This window comes from Centroberyx gerrardi, chromosome 24 (genome assembly GCF_048128805.1).
Source record: "Centroberyx gerrardi isolate f3 chromosome 24, fCenGer3.hap1.cur.20231027, whole genome shotgun sequence".
Taxonomy (NCBI): Eukaryota; Metazoa; Chordata; class Actinopteri; order Beryciformes; family Berycidae; genus Centroberyx; species Centroberyx gerrardi.
Window position 1 is genome coordinate 3,571,795 of NC_136020.1, and position 18,173 is coordinate 3,589,967.

Genomic DNA, 18,173 nt, shown 5'->3' on the forward strand with positions numbered 1-18,173 from the left:
TCCGACGGGGCAAATCACACCGTCAATGTACGTCCACTAAAAGTGCTTGATTTTGCCACTGACAGGCTCAGATTGTTATTATAAGTGTCTGACAACATTATGGAAAGGACCCTACAGAGAAATGAAACGTTTTTCTTTACCTTTCGCTTGATCCGGTCTGTGTGTAACCAAGTCTCGCTCAAGTCTCGCGAGAGTTGAGTTGCAGGAAGTTACACACAGACTGGAGGACAGGTTGAAAAATACCGAAGTTACCCTTTAAGGTCACTTTTGGTTGTTCATGTTGTTCAAGTTTTGCACACTTGCTATAAAAAGTTCTGTATCTGTAATTCCAGTTTGCATACTTGCTAATGTATTTTACAGGCTTGTAACTTAATATCTTGACACGCTTGATTTATATTCGTGCATGATTTCATCCCAAAATGTCCTCAAATATGAAGTTACAAGCTTGCATAATACATTCAAAAGTGTGTAAACTGTAATTACAGCTACAGATCTTTTTTTTGCAAGTGTGTGAAATGAAAGTCAAGCACATAGCAAAGCTGCAAGTTCAGAAAAATGAAGATATTAGTATAATTATTCTGTCACTATATTAGCTCCTAAGTCTTCACCATGTAATCATTCACAGTTTCTGCCCAAACTCGTTACATTAATAAACAGCAATTTGCATCATCATATAAGTTACTCAAATGTTTCCACAGACAAATGGAATCTCAACTTATTGAGTAAGTGGTTTCGGGCAAGTATGCTGTGCTTATGTAACTGGACTTCTTACCCTGCAATATCGTAACCCCCCCCCCCAGGTCCAAACCATCAGACATCTTCACCCAGTAACCGAACCCCTTACCTCCAGCTGAATCATGTTATTTAAAATAGTAGGGCTGGGCGGTATGTCCTGAACTCCATATCACGATATATTGTCGCATTTACCTCGATAATGATAAATGAAACAAACCTGACCTGAATTTAGCTCCTGATGAACACGTTTTTTGTGCCATGGGAAAAATACTTTGCCTCCTTACACAAGTTTGTTCCAGTTCCCATGTTCAGTTTACATTATGGCAATGTCACATCTCTCTGCAGTCTGCAGAGGGGGGGGGACAAAGTCGTACAGTAAAAGATGTGTAGTGTCTGTTTTGGTAAATTTTCGATATACCGTCCAGCCCTACAAAATGGTGTATATGTGGAATCTGTAATTAGTGTGCGTTTGTGTACGACAACAAGCAAGAGATGATGCCGACTTTACAGCTTAGCCACATTGGTCCCTGCTCTTTGATAGACTTGAAGGTAAACGCTGGATGATGTGTGGTCATATTTTTTCATACATTTAAAATCAAATTAATTGCTCTAAAATATGGAGACGACACAGCTTTATCACTCAAAGTTAGGCGAGCTGCAGAGTCGAAAACCAAAAATCAGGCCATTGCAGTATCCGTAGTGTGTCCTTCCAACTGGTTTGTTCCCCTTGAGTGTTGTGCAGTTTTACCCACTGGATCTACTCCCATGTCTTTCCCTGTAAAAATCCATGATCTTTTTATACTTAAAAACACCATCAATATAGTGACCGTATAACACCATTATAAACACTGTTTCTTAATCTGCCTTCTTCAGAGCAAAGAAAACACTACACCAAAAACAGTATCAACAGCATGACGGACACGTCACAGTACCATGTGGAGGTAAGATGAATATAGATGCTGCCATGGATGAAGATTTTAGCATCAATAAATCATTAGTGCATTCATTTTGAGATATTAGTATAATTACTGTAAACTAACGAGACGGTCACTGAGAAGATTGGCAGCCTCTACCGGTTTCTACAGTGAATTTTACATTGTGTGCCACCTGGTCGGATTTGGCGGGAAACCTGCTGGATTGCTTTATGGCACAAAACAGGAAGAAGGCGCTGTTCTTCCGGAGCAAACTGAGCTAAAGCTTTCAAATTTCTCGCAATGGCAGATGGTGGAAGGAGTGAAAGGCCGGTGGAAAAATCACTTCCAACATGTTGATCCTCTTCAGTAAAAGGGTTTATGGGAAATGTGGTATTAATTTTGAGAAACGCAAGCACTAATAATACCACTGGCATGAGATAGAGGCTACTAATCGTCTCACCCATGGTCTAAAAATGATACATGTAGCACCTTTAATGTCTATTATACTTTTATGACAATTTGATTTCTGCAACTGTATTATTCTCAGCACCTGACCACATTTGTGCTGGACCGCAAGGACGGCATGATCACCATTGACGACGGCATCAGAAAGCTGCGGCTGCTGGATGCCAAAGGGAAGGTCTGGACCCAGGAAATGCTGCTGCAGGTGGAGGAGAAGACAGTGAGCCTCATCGACCACGAGACCAAGGTGGGCGTCAAGGTCGAGTCAGATTCGAGTCACAATTGTAATTGCTTGAGACTTGACTTGATGCATGAAGAGAAGACTTGAGACTTGACTCGACACGGGTTCTGGTGACTTGGGACTTGACTTTGACTTGTACTCTGATGACTTGAAATGGTTTCTAAAGTCTTGACTTGAGATCTTGTGTTTGTGTAAATGACTTAGATTGAAAGCGATGACGACTGAATTTAAATTCTGTTTCCTGAATTTGTATGGAATGATTGAATTTATTGAAGTTGAAACTGATTATAGAAATCAAACTCATGATGCTCTTACCAAGTTTTTATCCTATTAAAACCATATTGCATTGAAAAGTCCTAGATATTTAGTTTTCTTTAAGATATTAAATTGATACTGGACTCTTGATTTGTTCTGACTTGACTTGCTGTTCTACATTTAGACTTAAGACTTGACATTAATGACATGGACTTGACTTGCACTTGACTTGGTAAACTACATTTCGACTTGAGACTTGTCTTGAGACTTGTTGCTCTTGACTTGGGACTTGAGCAAAGTTGACTTCACACCTCTGTTAAATTGTCATCCTCAAGAGCCTTAAAGGATAACGCTGGTGTTTTTTAATGCATTGCTTACCATGGTCAAATCCTATGAAAATAACAAAATCAGCAATGATTTTGTTTTACCAACAAGTCTCGTCCATGTAGCCGGTGCCCAATGAAGCCATGTCCCAGCAGCCATAGAACTCCATTGTATTAAAAAAAGGATTAAAAACATGTCAAAGAGCCATGCTGCTGCTCTGGGCAGCATATTTCATCATCGCGATGCACCGGGCCAGCCGACTTTTTATTAACAATTTAATAAGCCGCCTGTAAACACGTTTGTGATCTCAGGAAAGTAGTTCCGTAGCACCGAAAATAGTCCCCAGCGTAATGAAGAATTTGTTCCCATTTGAATTTGATTTGGTAATAACTACAACAGCCTGACTTTTCGTGGTAACAGTTAGTGATTTTTAAAATTGAAACTATGTCTTTGTGAGCTGTATTTAAAGGTTTTTAGTTTACAATTGGAGCCAATGACTTCCGGGTTGACAGCTAAAAACGGTACGTGGGAAGTCAGAAAGTAACGGGAGTAGAGCAAAAATTTGGTTATTTTCACAGGATTTGTTGACGGTAAGCAATGCATTAAAAAACACCAGCGTTATCCTTTAAGGCAGAAATTGTCCATTGTGAGAGTTAACTTAAGAACTGCTGAAGCCTTTGACACTGCATAAAGTTAAACTTTTCATGCCAGTTTAGATGCCTAAATTCAGGTGTGCCAAGTCACTGACATCACTGGCGTGGCAGTAGATTTTACTCTTCATATTTAAACCCCAGTTGATTCCCGTCAGATGAGTCTGGGCTTGTCGTTTCAGAACGAGCTGGAGAACTTCCCTATTGGGACGATCCAGCACTGTCAGGCTGTGATGAACGCCTGCAGCTACGACTCCATCCTGGCTCTGGTGTGCAAAGAGTCAGGTCAAGGCAAGCCCGACCTCCACCTCTTCCAGTGTGATGATATTAAGGTAACTTGCATGTGGTGTACGTTTCCAACACAGCATCAACAGGGTGGGTCCTGAAAACGTCTTAAAATCAATTATCTCAATTTAAGGCCTTAAAAAATATTTGAATGTCTTACATCCAGTTATTAGAGGTCTTATTTTTTTCATCAAAGTTTTATTAGCTTTGTTCAGTCTGAAACAGGCTGTTTTTGCCAGCTTTGTTTCTTTAATTTGTTTTTAAATTGGTGTTAAATTCAAAATAGCATTAAAAAGGTCTTAAAAAATCTGAAATTGGTTTTCTGCTGATTGATGTAACTTATGGTTCCTCGTGTCCTGTCCTCTTAGTATGTGCATTACTCAGCTATGTACTTACATTATCTTTGTTGACTTTCTGGTAGGCTAATCTGATCCACGCAGATATTGAAAGTGCCATGATTGACGCCAAAGGCGGCAAGGTGAAAAAGAGGCCAGACGCTCTCAAGTAAGCACCGCTCCTAAACATCAGCTGAGATGCTTTAGCTCTCTTTCAGTGCTGTTCTAAATTGTTCTGTCTGATTGGACGGTCCCTTCGTCTGTCTGCAGGATGATCCTGAAGAGTGATGGGATCATCCCTCCCCCTCCCGCTGCCCCCGCCCCCGAGCCCCCAGCTACTGTGAATCAGGTGGATGTAAAGAGCAGAGTGGCTGCCTGGTCAGCCTGGACCACTGAGCAACAAGACTGTGAGTGACCTCATGTATATGTATGTATACTTAGACATTAGGAATGTAGATTATTATAATATTTTTCTTTGCATTTTTTAAAATACATTTAAACAGTACATTTTAAAAAGTGAATTTGATCATCAAATTGACATGAGATAAATAGGACATTTTCTCCTGGTTCATCTTGCCTCATGGCTGCCTGCCTGGTTCATGTATCATTTTTAAACATCAATATATTATTGTCAAATTTATTGTGACACCTTGGTATAATTACCGTAAATAAATGAGAGCATGGTGGAGATGATTGGTCGCCTCTATCTCACACCAGTGGTATTGTTAGTGCTAGTGTTTCTCCAAATTAAGACTACATTTCCCATAAACACTGCTGCTTCCTTTCTCCCTTCCTGGTGTCTTTGGCTTTACTGAAGAAGGTAAACGTGTTGCAAGTGATTTTTCCATCGGCCTTTCATTCCTCTGCCATTTCCAGACACTCTGAAAGCTTTAGCTCCGTTTGCTCTGGAAGAACAGCGCCCTCTTCCTGTTTTGTGCCATAAAGCAATCCAGCAGATTTCCCGCCAAATCCGACCTGGTGGCACACAATGTAAAATTAAATCCAATCTTAAATCCAATTCCAGATAGCATTAAAAAGGTCTTAAAAATTCTTAAATTGTCTTTCTGAAACCTGTTTGTCCCAATCTTGGAAGTTCTGTGGCAGAAGCACACACACACACACACACACACACACACACTCACACACTCACACACACACACACACACACACACACACACACACACACACATACACCCCTACCTCCCCCCACTCCCCATAGGGTTACAGATATCAGTATTAACAATAATAACAATGACATTAAATTAAAAATATAATATATAATAACATAAAATTAAATTAAAAGGGGGAAATTGAAAAACATGCTCGCTGCAGTATAGGAGTAATGTTTTTCTTTTAGTGCATTGCTTTAGCTTTTACCACTCCTATCAAATCAACCCCTTTACTGTAGAATCTCTGTAGTAAAGATGTAGCAAACCGGACAGGCTAATCTCCTGTGTGTTTTCTGCTCCCAGATGAGAAACAGCGACGGTACTCGGAGGAAGACGGGCCGGTGGAGATGACGGCGGCCAGGGTGGACCGAGACGTGGTGAGTTCAATCTGTCCGGCTGGTTGTCCACGGCGAGGAGCACAGAAAAGAAAACAGCCTTTTGTTTGGGCGTCCCAGATATTTCTGGCCGTTGTCTGCCTTCATGTCATGTCCCTGCACCGCTTGTCGGCAGCTTCTGGACCTGCCACGGGGCTGGATTTCACTGCGGGGTCATGGAGGTGCATAGGAAACTAGATGAAGGATTTAAGCTGATTTCACAATGTAGCAATGTTAAATGTAATCGGAGTTTTGAGGCATCGAGAAAATCTGGTTACGTAAAAGTAAGGGATCGCTCAAATATCAAGGCCTTGATAAATTTGTACTGTGGCTTGTTAGCTTAAGTTTAATCATTAGATGGAGTCGGCTGCTTGATGTGCCTTGAGTAAATCACTGCAAAATAAATGTCATTTTAAGGACATGCTAGAAGGTGATATGAAACGCTTAACCCTCCTGAATGAATATGGCTAAATCAGCTGAAAATGAAGTTAGAAATTCTGTTAGAATCTTTTAAAACATGTTTCAACACACACACACACACACACACATGCACAGATCTGGCATGGTGGGGATTTCCACAGACCAGTGAAGCAGTAGACAGTCTAATGGACTACAGTACAGCAGTGTGTTTTCCAGCCTTGAGCCTCTTGTATCTGGAATTATCATAGTAAACACAATAAGAAGGGGTCTGCTTGGCTGCTGCATGGCCTTGTGAAAACAAACTTATCAGTGTTGTTTTGCAGCAAATCCTGAACCACATCCTGGACGACATCGAGTTCTTTGTCACCAAACTTCAGAAAGCCGCCGAAGCGTTTAATGAGCTTTCCAGGAGGAAGAAATCCAAAAAGGGCAAAAAGAGAGGCCCAGGAGGTGAGTCTGGACATGGCTGACATGTTGCTTAAAGGCAGGACACATTTAGACCACTGCGACATATTCTTGATGCGGCATGGATGTAATGTTATTCTCACACATCTCAAACAATGTGATTTTGAGAGCATAGATGGAATCCACATGATGTTGCACAATGCAAGGACTGTAGTCCCAAACACAACAGTATTCTCAGTGTCACAGAGATCTCAGTTTTGCAGCAGTTGTGGTCTTTGCCTAGGGCAGTGGTTCTCAACCTTGTTCATATATTTTTTCTATTTTTATTGTTAGCTATGATTTTGTCCAGAATTCCATGACTATCTGTATTGTAGGTAGAGAGATAACAGTGAAACTACGACCAAAATAGTCATTCTGCTACATTCTCTAATTGTGTTAACTTCTTGTAAATGAGATAATGGTGAAGTTTAACAATTCACCAATTTGCTGGGGACCCCCTGGAACCCCCTCAAGGACCCGTGGTGGTCCCCAGACCCCATGTTGAGAACCACTGGTCTAGTGGGACCCAGAAATGCCTGGTTCCGGATAGTTTGCAGAATTAGAATTCAACTCATAGATGCGGTAGGTTTTCTACAACTAATTGTTTTAGTTTCATAAGAACATGACTTCAAAGGGGCATGAACTTAATCTGACTTTTATTGCCCTCTACTGGTGATCAGTAGAAATTGCAACAACATAGACAGTGCCAATGGGTGGGGAGTTTTTGTTCCAAATAGACTACAGACCAGAAAGTGAGTTTTGAAAGCCAGAAATCTCAGCAACTGGCCCCAAGTCAATGGTATTTATCAACATCCCTATCAACCCCTGCAGATACATTACAGCCAGTTTGTGCTATGGGACAGCAAAAATCTTACTTAAAGCTGCAGTAGGTACCTTTTATTATTTTTTTCATTAACATTTAGAAGTAATAAAAATAAATCGCCACGTTTTGATGGTCAAAGACAAGCAGGATAATATGTCAGAATCTCAGAAACAGCAGTAGGCCCTTTCCTCTGCTGTTCTCATTTCAAAGTGAAATGTGTGGAAACCCATCCGACCAATGAGGGTGAAGTCTGAGGCAGAAGTCGTTCCTTTTGTTGGTTTGAATTTCTGCAGATTTGATCTCTTTCCTCCTTACCTATGGCAGCATTAATGCACTTTTATTTTGAAAGATTAAGCAATACCTTTTCCAGTAGCACACTTGAGTTATATTTCTGTTTGGAAAGTTTGGATTTGATGTGGGATCTTTGAGTTGATATGACTGGCCGTGTTCTTCGGGGGGTGAAATGCAGCCTTACAGACAGACTACAGGGCCAAAAATGACTTTATCTCTGTCATGTGACGACCTTGCCAGGTCCAATATTGGTGATTTTCAGAATGACATGGTCCTCTATGGGTTGAGAAAACTCTACCAGCCTTTGGCTTATCAAATCCTCTCAAAACCCATTGGATAAACTCCAAATTACATGGTGGTCGGGCTAAAATCAAAGCAATGTTTTTTCTTAGTTCTTGAAAAATTGAATTTTTGGTTTTGTCCACCAGAGGGCGTTCTAACACTACGATCCAAGCCTCCCAGTGAGGAAGAGTTTGTCGACTGCTTCCAGAAGTTCAAACATGCATTCAACCTGCTGGTAAGAGCATCTGTATTGGCTGCACACTGCATGTTAGTCGATGAAATCTTTTATTTTCTTTACTTTTTTCCCTTCAGTGTCTGTTCATGAATTTACTCTGACCTACAGGGGAAACTGAGGGAGCACATTCAGAACCCAAGTGCTGTGGATCTGATTCACTTCCTCTTCACTCCACTGAGAATGGTAGGTCATGTAGTTTATACAGTCTTTTCAACGTGCATACACTGCACCATTCATCTATAAGCCAGCGGTTTTGTCTAAATCCACGATGGTTAAAGTCATCAATCAATATTCACAATCCAGGTGATCCAGACGTCCGGCGGTGTGGATCTGGCCAAGAGCGTGGTGGTGCCACTGCTGACCAGGGAAGCCATAGACTTCCTGCACACATCAGGCACAGCAGAGGAGAGGCACCTATGGGTGGCACTAGGGGACGGCTGGACCAAATCCAGGTAGAGTTGATTTCCGAGTCCCGAAATGTCTTTTTCCTGCCACACCGGCAGCTTTTTGAGATGATAACATTTCAAAGCCTTGATTATATACAGTCTTTGGCCTAAATGTTAGTTGAGACTTAAAGTCAATGAAACAATGAAATTATTATTTTTTTCACCTTGCTAGCTAATTCTCCATATCTTAACATACACCTATTTAACAATGCCAAAAAATTTACAAAAGTTTTATATTCTTATTTTTATTTTTGTATCAAAATCCTATTGCAGTAGGCATACATAAAAATTCCAAGCAATAATACCATCACTATATGGTCATGGGATTTCTGGAATATCATGGAATGTAGAGAGATGTATTCCAAGCAGGGAAAGTCGGGGAATGGGTCACTTTACAGGAATATAGCAGAAAGTATTTTCCAACTTGTTTCACACATTCATTGCATTAGATGTTTTTTAGCCCAATTGGAGTGGAAACCAGGCTGAAGAACATCATTAACAAACCAGGAAAGAAGAACATGTTTAGCTCGTATAGAAGGGTTTAGTTCTGGAAAGTCATCGAAAATCCTGGAATTTTACATCAGGGTCACAGTGGGAACCTCGCTGTCTCCTCATCCACTCCTCTCACTTTTTCCCTCCAGGCTGGAGTGGCCTAAAGACCACTACTTTCCTTCGTGCGTGTTGCGGTTTCGGGACGGCTGGGAGCCTCCGGCGTTGCCCTACGCGGCTCCGTCCCGGGAGCAGGAGCTGGCCCAGCTGGCTGACACTCTGGCCCACGCTGAGATCCACAGGCAGGAGGAGGTGAAGCACAGACTAGCCCAGGAGGTGAGACCCGAAGGGTGCTTTTTCATGGAAATCGACATGAATTGCATTTGAACACAGATGCTTGATCCCACCGCCGTTATAGCCTAGAGCGCTCCCGTTCAGCTGTAGCCAGATATACCTCTCCTCACAGGATTTCTGGGTAATTAAGTTCTTTAAAGTTTTGAAAATTCAATTGGTTATCTCTCACTGCCAGTTAGGGTGCAAAATCAACTTGTGGAGCTTGAAATGGGAACCAAAAAAAAAGTGCTTTACCTCCTGCAGTGTAAAAATTACACACAATGTGGAAAAAAAGCCTTGAGTGCTATTGAAATACATGGTTTGTTCTATCCTATTTTTCAACACAAAGAAAGTATTTATTTTTTAATGTGTGCACAGACTAATATTTCAGTAGGCTTAGAAAGTGCTGCGTATGAATATTATATATTTATGTTTGGAGAAGGATATGTTAAACAGGAAAAAATGCTGTAAAAAAAATAATAAACGGGCAGAAATTCAAATGGGATTGATCCAATATGTGATAGCGAGAGAATAAATATAAGAGGTGTGGTTGAACAAACAAAATAAACTAGTATTAATAATACAACTCTATCTTAAATGTAGACAAGATAACATACCTCCATTATATACTGATCATATATAGATGATAATATTCCTCTGAAAAGTGTGAAAAATGTTTCCATTTCTGTCTCCTGTGACCTATTAATTTGCGTTATATGTATTTTCTCTCTTTTTTTTATTTTTTTTTTTATAGCAAACGGCGGGACCGAGTTTCCCCCCCGCAGACGGGTACGCTTTCAGCAACACAGCCTACAAACGCATGCACCTACTGGACCCGGACATGGCCGTGGCCGCCTTTAAACAGGCTGTCAGCCGCCGCGTAGATCGGTAACGTTGAGGTCACATGACAAAAGGCGGCGCACCCTGGAGAACTGCTCCCACTTTACTGTCGCTAAAATCACCCCCCCTCTCAACTGGGGAAATATGTGTGTGGTCATCTCTGGTGTCCAATCTGTTCATTTCCTGATTCTAACCGTAACATTGCTGATATATCTGTATCTTTGTGTCTTCTTGGGCGATTCTGTGCCCTACTGTCCATGTATTAGTAGCTGTTGTGCCTCGGTATTTATTTAAACCTACGCAGGAGTTACTAGGGTCCGACTGATATGGGTTTTTGATGGCCAATACTGATATTTTTGGATTGAAGCTGCTGATAGTTTGTGCTGATTTTCTGTATATATAATTTTGACCATTTTCAGCCCCAAAATTATTCCTCCAGAATTTTATTTTTGTTGGGGTGGAAAAGCCTCTGAAACAGCATTCAGACCATCATGAAACACTAAAACACTGAAAGCCAGAAGAATGAAAGTCTTTCAGGTGGGTGAGCAGTTCCTTAAGGCAGCTTTTACAGACTGACACCCCTGAAGCTGTTGAGTAAAACCTCCATCATATTGGCAGTGGATAACATTGACTAGCCAGTATCGGCTCGATATATCAGTCTAACCCTAGAATTAACTCTCATTACTTGCACTGTGACTTACAGTGACTTTATTCAAATGTCTCGCCTTCTAGTTATGATCATTCTTCCTCTTCATTGGCCGCCTGACTTCCCTTGCTGAAGAGCCTCTAAAGCTAATCTCTAACTTTACCCTTCATTTGTCTCTCAATAACCTGATATTAAAGTTGGGACACTTCTCCATGGCTGTAATATTATTATTGGTATAAGTAGCAGTCAATGTTTGGCTTGCTCCCATTCCCATTATATTTATTCATTCAATAGCATGTATCACTGTCTTGTACATCTCATGCAGTTTTTTCATTTTGCATGTGTAGCTCCTTACAATTGTTTAGTCAGTTGTGTTCACGATTGTACACTGTGTTGTCAAAGTTGTATTTTAAGCATCATTATCTGTTTGCTATAGTGCATAGATTTGTTAAATGTGTCAGACATTTCAGACGTAAATTAAAGTGTTACTAAACCTGAAATCCAAATCTGTGTAAAGCCTGACATCTAATGGTAAAACGCATGCCAATACATCACCTGGCACCACAGATCAGCCAATAGCAGATGGCCATTTCAGCAGCATGCTTTACCATTAGATGTCAGGCTTTACACAAATTTGGGTTTGGGGTTTAGTTACTTAAACGTGCTCTAACAGTGGTAAGTGCTGAATAGTGACTAATGGTGACAATAGCTACATAGATTTATTTTTTCTGTAATTATACCTCTAATGTTTTAATCTGATTGTATGTTTCAGAAATGATGATGCCGATAGCAGAGGCCAGCCAAAAATGTTTGCCAAATCTAAATATGACTTTGTGGCAAGAAACAACACAGAGCTCTCTGTTCTCAAGGATGAGGTTGTTGAGGTAAACAAGCTTTTTTTTTCTTCAGTTACAGTTCTGCTACAGTGTAGCCATGAATGCTAGCTAGACGTTTCCATGGTGACAATTCTGCCACAGTGTAGCCATGGATGCTAGCTACAGACGTTTCCATGGTTACAATTCTGCTACAGTGTAGCCATGAATGCTAGCTACAGACGTTTCCATGGTTACAATTCTGCTACAGTGTAGCCATGAATGCTAGCTACAGACGTTTCTATGGTTACATTGCTGAACTTTTTTTGCGGAATCTTGTAAATTACTTTAGCTTGTAATAAAATCATTTTAAATCAATATTTTGGGAACTGGTCATTATGGCAAAACAAGCCCCTTCAGCATGATCTCCACTTCATGCCGGGGTCTTGATTCACCCTGTTGGGACCAGCTCACTGTACATTATCCATTACGTAACAACCGACAAACTATAAATTAAATTCTAATCCCAAATCAGTGTACATCAATAAAATGTAACCCATGATACACTTCTCCAACAGGTTCTTGATGACAGGAAGCAGTGGTGGAAGGTCCGTAATGGCTGTGGGGCGTCCGGCTATGTGCCAAATAACATTCTGGAGATCACCAAAGCGGTGGACATAACAGGCAGAGGAGAGCCCATCTACAGCCACACCATACAGGTAGGGATGAACATACCCTCACAGAACGATATGCATTATGCAACTTGCTGACATCATTAATATTATTATGGCCTTTTCTTATGACTTTGATCACATTGTGTCTTCCTTCCTGTCATTTTTGTTAAGTGTTTAAGTTTTTTTTAACTTTTTTTGTTTTTTATCAATATTCTTATCGATATTATTCTTATGACAATGTAATAGTGTAGTGCAACCGATGGGTTTGGATGGTTGTAGTCACCGTGAGTCATGTTCATTATATGCATCACTGTACTAGGTCATATCATGCTCTGTAAAACTCTGCATGCTCCTCATCAACTTTATAGTCACATCATGAGTTTCATTATCCGTTAAATGACTTCCTTTCATCTCCATCCCATGTGTTCTCCATTTTGACAATTAAAGCTTATGATGCCAAAGAAGGAGTTTGAGTTGTTCAAGGTAGGGCGGGTTGTGTGCCGAGTGTTTCTAGTGGAATTGCTTTCTCGCTTCCTCTTAGTAATTTCCTCTAGGCTCCCGGTTGTTGTGCTGTGGAACTAAAGCTGTTTTCTAGGATATGATCTATTTGCTTAGTTAAATATTAGAACCTTGCCACAATACAAGACAAAGTAGACCAATAATATTACAGTAGGTAATTCCCCTCTAGTGAGTTTGCAGTGCTGTTAGTAAACCATAACACCCTCTCACTATGACCGTGTTTTATTTTTAATTTCACCCTGCCAGCAATTACTGGGAGAGTTGAATGAGGTAAACAAACCACATCTTTGGAAATTGAACTAGAAGTGAGTCCAACGTAAATCTAAACGCTGTGTTCTTTCATGGAGACAAAGCCACATTTCCACCTCTCCTCTATCAGAAACAGACTACAAAGACAGACTTCATCCCCAGCAAACCAGTGGCGACGCCAATGCCTCCGGCTCCCATGCCCCCTCCTCCAGCCCTGGCGAGGCTCCCCACGCCGCCGCTGCCTCCCCCGGCCGCAGAGCCCGCCAGGCCAGCGGCCAACAGCGTGGTGAGCCGTCAGAACAGCACGACGTCCAGCGACAACGGCAGCATCACAATGAGGGAACACGCCAACCAGCGGCCCCTACCTGTCAGCCGTGAGTCGCTCCATCGCTACAGCAAATTGATTGGTCTTTGAGATGTGTTGCATTAAAAGCGCTATGTGTAGCATTTTAACATCAGTAATCATTACCAGAATAACTTTGAGATAATAGTCTAGTTACCTTAAGAAAAAACGGGACCATTGCAGAGAAAATTGGCATCCTGTACCGGCCGCTACACTGCATTTTACATTGTGTGACACTGGGTCAGATTTGGCGGGAAATCTGCTGGATTGATTTACAGTACAACGAGAGATTGCTTTGTGGCACAAAACATGAACCATTGTACTTGCAAGTAATATTCCAACTGCATACCATACTTCCTCAAGATCATTGTTTATCAGCAAAACCATGGACTTTACTACTGTAAAAACATTTTCTATTTGGTTACTGATCATTTGGATCTGCATGCTATGTGTCTGAATGGCTGGTGTCTGCTTCTCCCTGTAGGCCGGAAATCCAACATGGAGGAGGTCCAAGATGAGCTGATGCACAGGCTAACTCTGGGCCGCAGTGCCCAGAAGAAGTTCCAGGCTCCTTCTCGTAGCACCAGCCTGCCCTCCATCAACATCACCTATGACTCCACCCCAGAGGATGTCAAAGCCTGGTTGGAGGTGAAAGGCTTCAGCCCAGTGTAAGTTCTTCTACTAAGGACATGTTCTGTGTCTGTTGGGTTCTTTCCTCTTCTTGCCTCTTCTTGGCCTGTTGTACATTCTCCAGCTCCTCCTTGAGGTTCTCCAGGCCCTCCCAGGCCAGCTAGGAGATGTAGTACCTCTAGTGTGTCCTGGGTCTAACTCAGATTCTCCTCCCAGTCCTTCGTGCCCGGTAAATCTCCAAAGGGAGGCAGGGGTTCATCCTTACCAGGTGCCTGAACCCCCTCAACTAGTTCCGCTCAATGTGGAGGAGCATTGGCTCGACTCTGAGGTCCTCCAGCATTGCTGAGTTCCTCACCCCATCATGCTGCAGAGAAACCTAATTTCTGCTGCTTGTATCTGTGATCTCATTCTTTTGGGCAGTACCCATAGCTCATGACCATAGCTGAGGGTCAGAACGGTAAATTGATGATTGACTGCTAAATTTTGCTTTGAGGCTTCAGTTCTCTCTTCACCACCGCGGTTCGATATGACCACATTCCTGCAGCTGCTGCACCTAACTGGCAGTTAAAGGATAACGCTGGTGTTTTTTAATGCATTTCTTACCGTCAACAAATCCTATGAAAATAACAAAATCAACAATGCGTTTGCTCTACTCCCATTACTTTCCGACTTCCCATGTACTGTTTTTAGCCTTCAACCTGGAAGTCATTGGCTCCAATTGTAAGCTAAAAACCTTTAAATACTGCTCACAAAGACATAGTTTCTATTTTAAAAATTGCAAACTGTTACCACGAAAAGTCAGGCTGTTGTAGTTATTACCAAATCAAATTCAAATGGGAACAAATTCTTCATTACGCCGGGGACTATTTTCGGTGCTACGGAACTACTTTCCTGAGATCGCAAACGTGTTTACGGTTGGTTTATTAAGTTGTTTGAGGAAAAAGTTGGCTGGCCCGGTGCATCGTGATGATGAAATATGCTGCCCAGAGCAACAGCATGGCTCTTTGACGTGTTTTTAATAGTTTTTTTAATACAGTGGAGTTCTATGGCTGCTGGGACATGGCTTCATTGGGCACCGGCTACATGGACGAGACTTGTTAGCAAAACAAAATCATTGCTGATTTTGTTATTTTCATAGGATTTGTTGACAGTAAGAAATGCATTAAAAAACACCAGCATTATCCTTTAATGTCATAATACCTTTTACCCTCATTCATGTATAGATTATTATGTGATCTTCAGAAGGGTTAGGGTCTTTAGAGAATTTCAGAGCTATCAAAATGCTTATAGATGGTCTTGGTCTCTTCTCTTCCCAGCACCATCACCAGTCTAGGAGTGCTGACAGGAGCCCAGCTCTTCTCACTCAACAAGGAGGAGCTGAAGACGGTGTGTCCAGATGATGGAGCCAGGGTCTTTAGCCAGGTCACTGTCCAGAAGACTGCTCTCGAGGTGGGTATCAGGGGTCCTCCATGGCATTGCTGCCATGGCTACAGTTGGGGTTATTGTGAATTGACAAAACATATCCCGCTGTTGAGATATATAATATGTTAACATAATTTTTTTCTTCCATTTGAGAAGTTGCCTTATCTGTGTGGTTTATCATGGGAATTGGGGTTAGACCAATATAGCGGGCCGATATTGAACTTTTATTAGATATCATATATTGGCCAGTCAGTGTCGTACACCTCTGATATGATGGAGGTTCCTTCAATTTTTTTGGTTGTAAATTAGTTCTTCATTTAAAGGCAGCAATGTATCGCAGAGTTTTACCTACCATTGAATAGATGGGGTGGGTCACCTTGCCTTAAAGAACTGCTAAGCCTAAAAGAATTTCATTAGTCTGGGTTTCAATGAAGAGTCCATTTTAGTGTCTAGATTAGATTTAGATTTTCTGTGAAAGGTTGCCTTATGCTTTATTATAGAAATGATTACCAGTGAGTCTAGTATTACATTGTAATCCACAGTTTTGTTTCAGTATGTCAGTCAGTCTTTAGGATAGTCTATGGATTTTATGGCTGTTATTTTTAAGTATGTGCGGTGAAGGTGTTGAGATTGCAGGATGCATGGTGGCTAGGTCTGCTGGTCTACAGTGTCATTAAGCTGATATCCCCCAACTCTGGCAAGGTCTGGTCTGTGGTGTCTATTTCCTACCTGCAGGTTTTCTTCTGATCCTCCTTTGATCTTCTGATTCTATTCCCACATTGATTAAGGTATTGTGTGTACAATTGATGTTCACGGCTCTATTCTGTTGGCCAGCTTTAAAGGAAGTATACAATTTTTAAAGTAATTGCATGCGTTTCAGCCCATATAGTCTGGCTTGCTTATGTCCTTGCCAAATAGCATTTTAATCGAAAGTACTGTAATAGATACTTTTTTGTATTTTCTTTCTCGTTCCTAATTCTGGCCAGCAGGATAATGCACCAAACCTATATTGTGTAGCAGTATTTAAAGTAGTATCAGTATATGTCTTCCTAAATAACTGCTGTGGCTGTACAGTAATCCCCCTTTAACTCCCTGAATGCACCAGCTCCAGAGTGTTCCACTTCCTCTGCCAGTCCCCATCTACATGTCTCTAACCCTCACCACTCACCCTTTGATCCAGCCCGCCCTGTAGATATAGAAGATGTAGAAGCTTGTCTGGCTGGAATGATATCTGGAAGAGACAAAAGCTCCGTACTATACTGTGTTTTCTGTCTCCTGGCTTTGGACGGCAGTCAAATTAATGTTAAAAGTCATTTCCAAATGGCTGTGCAATGCTTGCATAACATGGAACCCCATCTCACAATTATTTTAATTTGTCACACATAAGTATAATCTCATAAAGATTTCATTTCTGCTCCATTCATGTAAGTAGTTGTTGCTGCAGTGATGCCTACAAATCTAATACTAATATTCACTAATACATATTACTATAAACTAATACATATTTATTTTATTTGGCTCCCCAATAGCTGTTGAGCTGACAACAGCTCCTTTTAACCTGCGGTCCAAAAAATGAAATTGTGAAAGGAAGTAAAGAACATTTAAAAAATTTTCAAAGTACTGTACTTATACATTCACTCTATTCTTTAACCAAACATCACTCTTAAAGGTGCTACATGTATCATTTCTAAACATCAATCACTGTCAAATTAATTGTGATGCCTTGGTATAATTACTATAAACAAATGAGACCATAGTGGAGACAACTGGTAGCCTCTACCTCACACCAGTGGTATTGTTAGTGCTAGTGTTAATCCAAATTAAGACCACATTTCCTATAAACCCTGTTGCTCTCTGTCTCCCCTCCCCTCCGTGAGGAGAATTTAAAAAAAATCCATCGGCCTTTCACTCCTTCCACCATCTGCTGCCAGAAACTCTAAATGCTTTAGCTGCATTTGCCTTGGAAGAACAGCTCCCTCTTCCTGTTTTGTGCTGTAAAGCAATCCATCAGATTTCCCACCAAATCCGACCTGGTGGCACCAAATGCAAAATGCAGTGTAGAGGCCACTAGAGGCTACCAATCTTCTTGGCTACGGTCTTGTTTGTTTACAGTAATTATACTAATATCTCAAAATTAAAGTGGTGATTTTTTATTAATGATAAATGTTACCTATAGCACCTCTTTAATATGGAATATTCAACATTTATAGTACAATGTTCAATAACTAGAAACTAATGGTATGTGCCATTGATAAAGTTCTGTAGGAATCTCTGGATCAGCTCTCAAAACCCTTGCAGCATCTTACCCTGTAAGCTTTAAGAGCCTTTTCACCTGAGAACTTCAAACATGTTCCCTGACTAGACCAGATGATTCATGTAGGCATCCTCATCCATGTGGTCTTCATGGCTTAGAGTGGCAATTTGGCTATGAGTACTTCCTCAGGTCTGGTGAGGGTATTCTTATTAGGTCCTGAATGACCAGAGGATTTTCTCATCACATTTGTTGAGAAAATGTTCTCAGTTCCACGAAT

The 18,173-nt window shown here is 41.2% G+C and overlaps 1 protein-coding gene across 2 annotated transcripts in view; it reads left to right on the plus strand.

The window, feature by feature from the left end:
- Nucleotides 1-18,173, plus strand: part of eps8a (EGFR pathway substrate 8a, signaling adaptor) — a 53,343-nt gene that overhangs the window by 34,221 nt on the left and 949 nt on the right. The window contains exons 4-22 of one of the 2 annotated variants that reach the window (XM_071915781.2): nucleotides 1,609-1,676; nucleotides 2,197-2,358; nucleotides 3,764-3,913; nucleotides 4,288-4,370; nucleotides 4,472-4,608; nucleotides 5,674-5,747; nucleotides 6,488-6,614; nucleotides 8,151-8,239; nucleotides 8,348-8,422; nucleotides 8,543-8,691; nucleotides 9,327-9,524; nucleotides 10,279-10,395; nucleotides 11,766-11,877; nucleotides 12,384-12,524; nucleotides 12,927-12,962; nucleotides 13,245-13,268; nucleotides 13,378-13,621; nucleotides 14,075-14,258; nucleotides 15,537-15,669. In XM_071915781.2, coding sequence (XP_071771882.2) covers nucleotides 1,609-1,676; nucleotides 2,197-2,358; nucleotides 3,764-3,913; nucleotides 4,288-4,370; nucleotides 4,472-4,608; nucleotides 5,674-5,747; nucleotides 6,488-6,614; nucleotides 8,151-8,239; nucleotides 8,348-8,422; nucleotides 8,543-8,691; nucleotides 9,327-9,524; nucleotides 10,279-10,395; nucleotides 11,766-11,877; nucleotides 12,384-12,524; nucleotides 12,927-12,962; nucleotides 13,245-13,268; nucleotides 13,378-13,621; nucleotides 14,075-14,258; nucleotides 15,537-15,669 — 2,303 coding nt within the window. Of the gene's footprint in view, nucleotides 1-1,608; nucleotides 1,677-2,196; nucleotides 2,359-3,763; nucleotides 3,914-4,287; nucleotides 4,371-4,471; nucleotides 4,609-5,673; nucleotides 5,748-6,487; nucleotides 6,615-8,150; nucleotides 8,240-8,347; nucleotides 8,423-8,542; nucleotides 8,692-9,326; nucleotides 9,525-10,261; nucleotides 10,396-11,765; nucleotides 11,878-12,383; nucleotides 12,525-12,926; nucleotides 12,963-13,244; nucleotides 13,269-13,377; nucleotides 13,622-14,074; nucleotides 14,259-15,536; nucleotides 15,670-18,173 lie in introns of those variants that run through there. The other variant, XM_078282061.1, reaches the window with a different exon arrangement.